Below are 11,577 nucleotides of genomic sequence, written 5' to 3'. Positions count from 1 at the left end.
TTTCAATATTATATAATTTTGATAACTAAATTAGCTGTAATGCAAACTATCATTTTCTTTTTTTTTTTTTTTTAAAGAGCTTGCTATGTAAAGTCTGCTTGACAGTTGAAAAAACTCTAAAATTTAGTCATTTCCAACACTCTTAAGTAGTGGTCTGGGTAGTACGCTTCATCCTCATACTAGTATTATCTATGTTTTTGGGGGTTGAAAAAAAAAATGTCAACATATGAAAAATATATCAAGTAGTATCAATCAGATTACAAATACAACACTGTCCAGCAGTGCATTAACCTGTTGACATTGTTCTCGATACATTTTTTTTTATTAATCAGTCTTTTTGTGTGTCTATCTTTGACGTGTGTACAAAACATGCTTTCTTGAACAACAGAAAAAAGAATTTGTATGTTTATTATACATACCATTTATAATTCTTTAACAGCTATGAGCCTGTTTTTACCTGACAGCCATTGCAATAAGTGTATTAATTTTTACTTCTTGAATAAAACTACGAAAATGTTTTAATCATTTCTATATGTGTACAGTCTTGTACATCAGCTATGTAAAACAATAATAACAGAAAAAAAAGAGTGCTATTCAATTTGCTTTTCACTATTTCTTAGTACTAACATCAACTTTTTACACTAATAATCATGTTACCGTTTGCAATACTGTCTTCCGCTGTGTTTTTTAACATTAGAACCATGATGTTACCATACAAAGTTATATTATAGTTTTGGCAAACTAACACTTTAAAATGTTTTAAACATCTTAGTTTTTTTAGGCACTATTTTAAATGGTGCACAAAATGTGAGCATTCACTTACAGATCAATACTATTATATATCCGAAAGGTTATGAAATTTTTCGGGAACATGTTTGTTGCTTTAATTGTACACATTTCCTTGATTTGTACAATATCTAAAACTAAACTATCAGTGTATTTTTAACAAACATGTATTGTTTGAATTACTAGGCTCCTAAACATATTGCAAAACTTACAATAATAACACAATGTGTTGTAGTCATTTAGTGAAAACACTAGTGTTAAATGAACGCTAACGGGATTGGCATGATAACAAAATGCAGAGTATATATTTAAGCATTTGAATTTTGGTTTCCAGCCAAAATTTTACTCTGCCGTTCCAAAATTTCCAATTGGTTTTCTTGGACATATCTGAGATTTTCTAGCATAAGGTTCATCAGCTCATAAATGTTCTTAGAAATAGCTAACATTCTATCCATATGTATTGAATTGTTTTTTTAGCAACATTGCATCCGCAATGTCTTGGCTATCAGGTTGTGAAATTGACTTTATTTTTCCAAAGTTTGACTCAGGTTTTTCTTTACTGTCTAAGCTTTCTGCATCTACTTCTGAAAAACCATGCATCCTCTTAACACTAGATCTTGTGTGTACTTGAATCTCTGTAGCAGAATTACCAACTGTATCATTGCTCAATCTTTCCTCATCATTTGAAGATACATCATAATGAACTACACCTGATACTCCCTTGTCTTTGATTTTCTTGTTTTTACGTTCAAGACTATATACAGAAGCATCGTAAATGTAATCGCTACACTTACTGTAACTTTTTGTTGCTGATCGCTTTGGTCTAGTTGATGTGTTTTCTGTTGGTATGTCACATGCTAGTGGTTTTTTAACCTCTACCGTTGTTGTGTTGGATAACTTGTGCATATCTACAGTAACAGTTAACATTTTTCTGGATGTTTTGTTCACATTCTCATGTGATACTTTCCCACCAGACTTTGAGCTTTCTTCAATCCTGTACTCGTCCTCGCTTGGCTGATTAGCTTCTTTTGATCGATTTCTTCCATTTTCAGTCACGCATTGGACAGCTTGGTAATTGCTGTTGTCTTTTTCAGTTTCACTTGTGATGTCATTCTCGGTGTTAGTTTCTGTGACATTGAAGATATGTTTTTTCACTTTCTGTTTTGTCTTGAGCTGGCCTTTTTTTTCGCTAGTTTCATCTACGAATGATACAAATTAAAAGTGTTAATCACAATAATTGCTAGTATAAGATTGGTAAAGTTGTACATTACAAACTATTGATAATCATTTAATTTTGATGACCCTTTTAAATTGCTACTAGTTTACAATGATTTTTCTACTACCTAGCAGCTATTAAAGAGGAACTGTAACAGCTAACTGTACCCTGGGGTGTACTAACGTAGGGTGGGGAAGTCTCAGGATCCTAATGAGGCTTCCCAATCCGTCCTCCGTCCCTCGTTGTTTTCGCTGCTAATCCATCGCTTTATCACTGTTAATATTTACGTTACCTCCTCCCATGCAGGTTCTCTGTTGACTGTCGTCTGCGAAGTAGGCGGAAATACCCTATCGTCGTTGGGTCTGATCTACTGCGCATGCGCCAGTCTCTGGCGCATGCACATTACAGCGGAGCCGACGTACATTGGGTATTTACGACTATTTCATAACAAAAAGCAGCTACAGCTCCCCCGCTGTAGCAAGCAAATGGTAAATATGGAAATTACAGTCGGGTCTGTCTGCGCCTGTTATTATTGCTGCAGCTAGACCCCCGTGTGACATAGGACGGCGTGTGAACCCTCATTTTTATCATGAGGATTCCCACACCCAAGGTGATAACCCCCCAGGGAATCTTTTTGAAGTTACAGAGTCTCTTTCACATACTTGTGACAGTTTAACATACAAAGTGTATCTGATAAATGTAATTTCTAAAATAGCAAATACGATATGTTTATTACATATAAAAAAAGGTTTTTAAAATATTAATTTATTGTTCAAGTTTTTGGTACAATTAATGTACATAGGGAGGGCGTGCTGCTGCTACCGAGAAAGAATCTGTGAAAGACAAGCGTATCTGTGTGGATTCAGTCATTATGTACTGGATGCAGTTTCATTTCTATGAGAGACAATTCTAACAGGAAGCCTCAAAGCATACCAGAATAATAAATTCATGCATTATTTTTATTGGAAAAAATTATACATTTGGTAATGTAATGAATTAAAATTAATATTTACACTTAAAAAAATATAATTAATTTATTTTTAAACAATAATCCATAAACACACCAACACCATCAACCCTCCTCAAAAAACCCTAATATTACATACCCATGATTGAAAATTTGATTTGTATACTAATCCAGTTTTGTATAAATATTATACACTTATTGTACATATACAGTTCTTTGGACACAATCAATAATAATTTACCATTTTCATCACTGTTCTCTGAAAAGGAGTTTCTTTTCACAACAGATTCAATGCTTTCCTTTTCCAACTCTGATTCATTGTCAGTACTCTCATTTTTGGTAGAAAGTAGCCTAGTTGTAGATCTTTTATTCTTTCTTTTTGTGCCTGGTAAAAAAATATTTTAAAAAATTAGAAAGATTATACACAATGTTACTATGTTTTGCCATGGATATTTATTGTACAGTAACACATGTGAGTTGCATTTTTGGAAAAGGAAAAGTAATAATTAGGTGCTTAGGTAAAAAAATTATATTCTTGTTAAAGAGAACCTGAGAATAAACACCATTGTGTATTTTATTACATTTATCAGTTTGAACATGACAGTACACACATAACTTGATTTTAATTTTAATCCTCTCTTTCAAATGTATCAGTTTTCCACTGTGATAATAATCCACCAACTGGCTCAGTCTAACTTTCACCTGTAATCATTATATCTGAGCGACTCTCCTATGGAGTATTTTGAATCCCAAGCCTGCCCTCTCCTAGCTTTAATTTACTACTCAAATCTGTTGACATGGGAGGGCGTGCTGCCGCTACCGAGAAAGAAGCTCTGAAAGATAAGCTTATCTGTGTGCATTCAGTCATTATCTACTGGATGCAGTTTCATTTCTATGAGAGACACTTCCGACAGGAAGACTCAAAGCATAGCAGAATAATAAATTGTAAAGCAGACTGATGAAAGGAAGAAGCAGCCCTGCTTGTCTACAGTATCACACAGGCTAGACAGCACATCCAGATCAGATCATAACATGTAAGGGGAAGAAATATGATCCGGCGACCATATTTGATATTTCCTGGAGAAAACAAATGGGAAAAAATAATAAGAAAGGCACACAACAGTAGCAAAATTATCAGGTAAAGCATTTATTCTGTACAAGCGATCTACTGATATGTTTTTTTTCTGTGATTCATTCGTCTATGGTTCCCTTTACAAATGAAAATTAAAATTCAGGTATCTAAGATTTATTAATAGACCAGTGAACGTGCAATTTAAAAAATGTACGAACTACGGTAAAGTTAAGATTTAAATTCTACTCTGATGAACATGTGCTCTAGGCCTGAACGATTTGGATAAAAAATGTTTAATTGCAAGATTTATGTCAGAAATTGGGATTTCAATTCGATTCACTATTTTATTCAAAATCGACCTCAAGCATGTGCCTATTCGAATGCGCAAAGGAGGCGGAGCAGAGCTGTGATAAATCCTAAGCCCAAAGAAATAGACAGTAGATCAAAATTTAAAAAATTAGACCAAGTCGAGGGGGTGGGGAGTTATCATGCCATTGTCCCTTGATTCCCCATGCAGTACATATTACTATGCTGGTGGTGTGTGCTTGGGATAAAAGCCATGTCACAGAGGCGGTGGGGACGGTTAATGTCAGGTGTGGGATAGGTAGCATACATGTAAGCCGTGGGGGTTTGCGCTGATAAACATCCATCTCGCACTCACACACACCACACACACTACATCTTGCAGCACTCACTGATGCACACAGATCATCCTGCAGCATATCTGACAAACACATCCTGCAGCACACACTAATATGCGCACACACACACCGACTTCTCCAGCACTAACTGATACACTCATACTGATGCACACACAGTCATGCACTCAGTCTTGCTTACTCAATCTCCCCCATGCTGTGCAGCTCCATCCACATGCTCTCTTCTCCTGTACTTCGGCAATGAAGGGGGAGTGAATCCCTTATCTGCTCCCTGCTTGCATGGGAACTGTTGAATAAGGGGGTAGCAAAAGTCAGCCAGACATTAGCTAAATAGCCGTTGTCTCTCCCCGCGGTCTGCAGAATTAAACAATCTGTGGAGGAAAGTGTTTGTCACATTAGTGAGAGCGAGAGCCTGAGCCGCTCTCGCAGCAGGGCTGATGACGTAGGAGGGGAGGAGGGGGAAATAGGCAGAGAGAAAGATAAGCTGCCGCTGGGAGTGAAAGCCACTGCTATTTTACACACAGAGCTGTGCACAGCGGGAGGGCAGAGGTCCGCAAAATAATCGGCAAAAATCGTCACTGTGGCGATCAAGGAATCGTCCTTTACGTGATCGCAATTTCGATATCAAAACGATATATGGTTCAGGCCTAATGAGCTCTATACTCACTACAACAATGAGATAGGGTGGATTTAAACAGGTGATTCTAGGGACACTGCACAATTCATTTTCAAGTTCACAGGTCATGCACAGTTCATAACAAACATTAAAAGATAAAATATTTACAAAAATATACCTCAGTAAACACTACACTATGGACAAAAGGGAGACAGGGAATTTAAAATTAATCTTTGAATTTCAGAAATGGCATAGAAGGATTATAGGACAGCATGTGAAATCCTGTGCTACACTGCATAAAGCTACAGTGTAGGTGTACTCATAATGCACAAAATGGTTTAGTAGAAGAATATTAATAAACAACCCTGTAACCAAAATTAATCTTTTGTTATCCTGATTATCACATGTAACTTAAGTCATTGCTGGGTATGTAATGACAAAAAATGCCTTTTGTAATACCATTTTAGACTCAATCTAACTTTTGATGTATGAGTCTATGTTGTATGTGCTATTTTCTATGCCATTGATGCCACCTTGTGGCTGTTTTCAGGAACAAATTTTACATGGTTATTTTAAGACAACACAGAGTCCATTTTCTATCAATTTAATTTTTCTTATCAGTGTACATAATACGGTATCTGTTATTCTTTTTGGTCCCTACAACATTAGCTATTGTATTTGCACATTTAAGTTCATTACCAGAACAAGAGTGTATCAAATTTAAATTTTAGTTTTAATGTACAATCAATTACTTATAATCATGTATACCTTTTCTACGACCAAGATTGGGATTACGTAGAATTGCATCTCTTAGTTTTGATTCCCATTTATTGTAATGAACTGTAGTGAATTTCTCTTGCACAATTTTTTCTTGAACTTTGGCCTTGCAATCCTGAAAACGCCTATGACAGTTGTACGCTGTACGTTGAATTTGAGATACTGTTGAGATCTAAATGAAAAGAATAATGAAATAATTAGTACAATTTTTTATAGACAGTAAATGTGGAGTGAAACATTTTTAATCAGGTACAAATATTTCATCTTGTGAATAATTTCCCTTAAGTGATTAAGCAAAACATTATTAAACCACAATATTGAACAGCCATCCATTTTCAAGTTGGCCTCGTGATCACAAATAGCTATGATGCTATAGATCAGCGGATGAGGTTCTAGTTTCCTAATCTATTGATTTGATTATGTGTCTGCCTTTACTGCACATAATATGATTTTATCAAAAAGCAACGTAAGGTACATTGGCACTCTGCAATCAATAATAAATCAAAGTTTTCTGTTTGTACTTTTAGTCTCAACTATAACCACGCCTACTGCATACCTCAGGGCCCTGGCCAGATACCTTGAATCAAATCAACGGGTAGGGAAGGGACGCAAGTGGGCACACGAATAATGGTGGAGGAGGGAAGAAGAGCAGAATTATACTATAGACATATACACAGCCGGTGTAATGTCTGATTGTGCTTCCCGGAAGCTGCCTTCCACACTGAATAGCACGCTTGCACAGTGCGAAGTTAATGATGCTGCAGGAGATAAAATACAAAATATCTCCGCTCCAACCAATCTTACCCTACACAGATTTTCAGGGTAGGGAGGGGACACCACCGAACTACCTAGATGCCAAATTGCAGCTCCCGAGACAAAATGGTTCATGAGATTAGAGAAATCTATGTAGGAAACCAACGGTTCCTGGGGGGATGCAATTTAACATAGAGGTCGTTGGGGGGGGGGGGGGTTGGGTGGTGCCCTCCCTACCCTTAAAATGTGTGTATTGTAAGAGGTGTGGGAGTGGAGATATTTAGTATGTTACCTCCAGCAGCATAATTCTATACAACATCTGGCCGCACAGTCTCCTACTACGCATGCGGTGCAGCACAAATAAAAAGGCAGCTTAATCAGACACAACAATGTTTTAAACAAAATGCGTCTCTACATGCGTCTGTGATTTCATAGTAAATGAATGGTGTGGTGGTGACTTAAGTGGGTTTTGGATAGCAACAGAGGCAGTGCTGTATAGACACATGTAAGGTAAATTTATAAGATAAGAATAATCAAAAACACCTTTGTTTGCAGTGGCTTACTTTCTACACTCTGTGCCCCGATGCGTACTCTGTATTTGTTTCCCCCCACCCTCCATGCAAAAACAACCAACAAACCCCTCCACACTCCCCCGGAACACCAGAAGCACACACCTATGATACTGCATACAGCTGTGGATGCCATGGCTATATCAATTCAGCTTTGCACCAGCATGGTTGCAACATTAATTTTGCAAACACACTCAACACACACAGTAAAAAAAGGAAATAAAGAGCAAGATGCCAGTCTGATGAAAATATTTGCTGTGTGTGAGCATTCAAACCAAAATAATCATTATGTGCACATCATTCAACATAAAATACATGCAATGTGTGGGCATTCACCCCCAAAAAAATAAATTTGGAGTTCAATCACCATGAAATAAATATGTAAAATTCAACAAAACTAAACAATCACCTGGCCAGACTCTAAGATACCAGACGTGCAGCCAGCCTCACCCATGCAGCTCCTCCACCCACGATCCTCAGGGCTACGATTACTGCAGCCGTTTTTTTGTCTGATTACACTGCATGTGTATTTGAGCAACCACGCATGCGCAGTAGGAGACATTGCGTTCCAGTTCCTATTGAATGATGATGCTGGAGGAAAAATACAACAGATCTCCGCTCCAACACCTATTACAATCAACACATTGTAAGGGTAGGGAGGGGACACCCCAAAGTACCTATATGTCAAAGTACATCCACCACAAAAAGCTGGTTCACGACATACATTACAGAAAGCAATTTCATAAAACAGCTGATCTATGGTGCTGAAATTTGCCATACAGGCCATTGTGGGGGTAGCCTCCATAACCACAAAATTTTAATATAGTGAGAGGTGTGTGAGTACAGATATATAGTTTTTCACCTCCAGCTGCATCATTAACTTCACAATGGGCATGCTCAATAATCAGTGTGGAAGGGAGCTTCTGGCCAGTGCAATAAGACATTAAATAGAACCTGTGGTGAGTTTGAAGAATGTTATCTGCATATTGAGGCTTGATCTGCCTATACACCCCAGCCTCAGTTGCTATCCAAAACCACCGTAAGGTCCACCTGCACTCTGCAATCCCTCATAAATCAAAGCCACGCTGCTGACAAACAGCTTGTCACAGCTGCCTGTGTTTATCTCTATAGTGTCATTCTGCTGTTCTCCCCGTCTCCTGCATAACTCCAGTCCTCGCCTGCATCCCTTCCATCCCTGCTGATTGGAGGGAAGGGACGGGGGCAGGGACCAGAGCTATGCAGTAGCTGGGGGGAGCAGATGAGACTGACACTACAGATGTAAACACAGCCTCACAGCACGGCTGGGATTTATGAGGGATTGCAGAGTGCAGTTGGACCTTAGTGGGTTTTGGGATACCAACTGAGACTGGGCTGTATAGGCAGATCCATCCAGCCTCTGTATGCAGATAAAATTATTTAAAAACCACTTTGGTTCTATTTAAACCGGTTTCTAGAGCACTTACAGGCACAGTGCATGTCTACTGGAAGATGGCTTCAAGAAGTAATGTAATGGAGACACAAATATTCTCCGCTTATAGGCAGCCATCTTCCAGTGTCCCTGTGTGCTCTGTCTACGGGAGCCATTTGCCTAAAAGCTCTGCGTGGATTTCAACGCCTGGGGTGTACAGGAACCAGGAAGCCTCCCCTGCCCCTGCTGGAGGCACGCAAGTTTGCAATTGGAATGCGTGACAAGCCCAGTGGCTATGCAACTGTAACTTTGAGTTTATCACAGGTGTTTCAATGAACTGTTTTTAAAAATATTATTTCAGTGGATGACTTGATATTAGATTTTGATAATGTGTGATCTGAATAACACACCATAAAAAACCATGCTGCTAATCATGGCACAATACAAGTATTCATAAACAAATGATCTGCTGCATGTGTGTTAATTTTAAACTTATAAAAATGATTAAGAAAAAGAATTACCATGCTAACACATTCAACATATCTTCATTTCCAATGAAAATATCATATTGAATATACTTCACTGTAATCATTTTATTTAAAAAAAATTCAAACATAAAATTAAATATAAAAGATAAGTATTCCCTACAAATTTTTTTTTAGAATAATATATTGATTTTAACAATATATTTAAAAATTCTACATGTGAAATCCGTTGGAGATATTCAGAAGTACAAAGTACTTCCACAGTAGGCTAACATTTTGTGTGAAATTGAAGGAAATTACATATATATAGCAGTTTACCTGACAATAATACAGCTGTGAAAAATTAAAATATGGCACTATTGCTTCAACTGCATAACTTAACTTTATAAGACATACTGTACAATGCTTCATATGCATCACATTTTACACGACCATATTTATAAATAAAGCAGCGTCCATCAATACACAAACAGAAACTCAAGAGTTGAAAAAATAAATACATAAAACTTCGGAACTAAACACTACACAGCACACTGCACATATCTGAAAATGTGGTTTGGACGCCATTTTTCCTTAGTCCAGCACACACGCTGCTGTTGGTGAAATGACGCAGCGTACAATAAACCAAATACAGTCAGTTAAGTGCGTGTGGTGTTTTGGCATCGCTTAAAAATCTATGTGGGTGCTGCACAAAAAGAATCCATAACATTTAACCACACATAGTAATAGAGATTTTGATAACATAATTTCTGTCTATTAGTAGAAAATATCGAGTCATTGCCTGACCCTTGAATTTTGTAGGACGCCGCTATTTTAAACCGGTTAAAAAATTATTTCACAATCCATGATTTATAACAAAAAAAAAAAATTCTATCTTTCGCAAAAAATTCTCAAAAATTTGTCTAAAATATGCATGAATCTAAACAATTACTTAAAAAACTCACCGTTTTCTTTAAAGTAAACTTTGGATACATTTTAATCGCCGAACACTAAGCTGCAATCCACATACCTAGTCCGTACACAGTTAGAGCTCCAATGTTATTATTACTTCTACTTCCGGGCTAAACAGGATGTCACCACTTCCGCCCTGTGAGCAAAGGCTCTATTAGTCATGTTAACTCTCCCTCTTCCACGCCCCTCTAAATTTATTTTTTTTACAGATGGGCTGGAAGAGGGAGTGTATTGGGAGATTGACGTACAAATTTCAATCTTATTCACAATACCTAAAATATAAAATTACGCCACACGGACTGTGTACCGGTCACGTGTGTCTGTGAAGGGAAAAATGTAGTTTTGTATTGGGAATTTGGACTGTCTAATGAAGCAAAGACAATATATAAACACCTTTGTCCATGTAAATAAAATATAACATTTACCTCATTTGCCATGTCCTCCCAAACTTTCTCCTTCCTCCGAAATTCCTCTGCATTTTTTACTCTTGTGTAGATATATTTAAAACAAGGGCACAACAGCCTACACATCTGTAAATTCTCCTCCTCTGTGAATTTAAAGGCTCTTTTCCTATTTTTTCCAGCTACTGATGATTTCTCCTCTTCACTATTTTCCTCCGGTTCCACTATTTGCACGCTAGATCCAGAGTCGTCTGGACTTCTTGTACATTTCACAGTCATTGAGGCATCACTGTCTTCATCCTCATTGCTATCTGTTTCACTGCTGGACACATCTGAATTGTAGGATTCCTTATCTCGGTACTGTGTCAGATTAAGGCCTTCACTCTTCACATTAGTCGCCATGTCTGTCTTCTTTTCTCCTTTTGATTTTTGTTTCCCTTGGCTTTTTAGGAAAACCTTTTCTTGGTCATCATCCTCATTTTCTAGAAATACTGCTGTTTTCACACCTTTGCCGACTTTTGTTTTCTGTTGAGATCGGGTGTTTATTTCAATGTCTCCTACTTCATCCGAATGCAAAGTTCTGGAACGTTCTGCCCCATTCTTCTCCTTAGCTGACACTGTTTTCGGGGGTTCTTTTTTTCGTCCCTTATCAGTTTTTTTGGCCCGGGCAACGCCCTGAGCCTTCTGTCTTCGTTTCATAGTTCCTGCTTTATGTTCCGCAAACTGCGTGCTCCACACATGCAAGTCACGCAGGCTAATATATAGGCTTGGGAAGTCTCGCGAGACTTGGACGCACAAGGCCCGCGAAAAAGCTAAAGAGGCGGAAATGTATTTGCTCCTTCAATGCTAATTTATTTAATATTTTAAATAAATTATATAACTTTTTATGATCGAAGTATTAACAAATATGTATATAT

At 37.6% G+C, this 11,577-nt stretch overlaps 1 protein-coding gene across 1 annotated transcript; it reads right to left on the bottom strand.

Annotated features, from left to right (window-relative positions):
• Window positions 1-1,066: 1,066 nt before the first annotated feature.
• Window positions 1,067-11,359, bottom strand: LOC137543650 (uncharacterized). The gene is made up of 4 exons (XM_068264772.1): window positions 10,786-11,359; window positions 4,882-4,959; window positions 3,211-3,354; window positions 1,067-1,985 (listed from the first exon to the last, which is right to left on the bottom strand). Exons 1-4 carry the CDS (start codon window positions 11,357-11,359, stop codon window positions 1,234-1,236), a joined length of 1,548 nt encoding a protein of 515 aa, XP_068120873.1. The 3' UTR covers window positions 1,067-1,233.
• Window positions 11,360-11,577: the final 218 nt, after the last annotated feature.

The sequence above is a fragment of the Hyperolius riggenbachi genome, unplaced genomic scaffold (genome assembly GCF_040937935.1).
Source record: "Hyperolius riggenbachi isolate aHypRig1 unplaced genomic scaffold, aHypRig1.pri scaffold_141, whole genome shotgun sequence".
NCBI classification, from domain to species: Eukaryota; Metazoa; Chordata; class Amphibia; order Anura; family Hyperoliidae; genus Hyperolius; species Hyperolius riggenbachi.
This window is presented reverse-complemented; position numbering and strand designations above follow the sequence as displayed.

Excerpts from the sequence above, each read along its gene's own strand:
- LOC137543650 (XM_068264772.1), bottom strand. The coding sequence starts at position 11,359 with ATGAAACGAAGACAGAAGGCTCAGGGCGTTGCCCGGGCCAAAAAAACT. Across the intron at positions 4,960-10,785 it reads GGAGGAGAATTTACAGATGT|GGATTCACTCCCCCTTCATT; the intron begins GTAGGCTGTTGT and ends GGAGCAGATAAG. Across the intron at positions 1,986-3,210 it reads AGAGAACAGTGATGAAAATG|ATGAAACTAGCGAAAAAAAA; the intron begins GTAAATTATTAT and ends TATCATTCGTAG.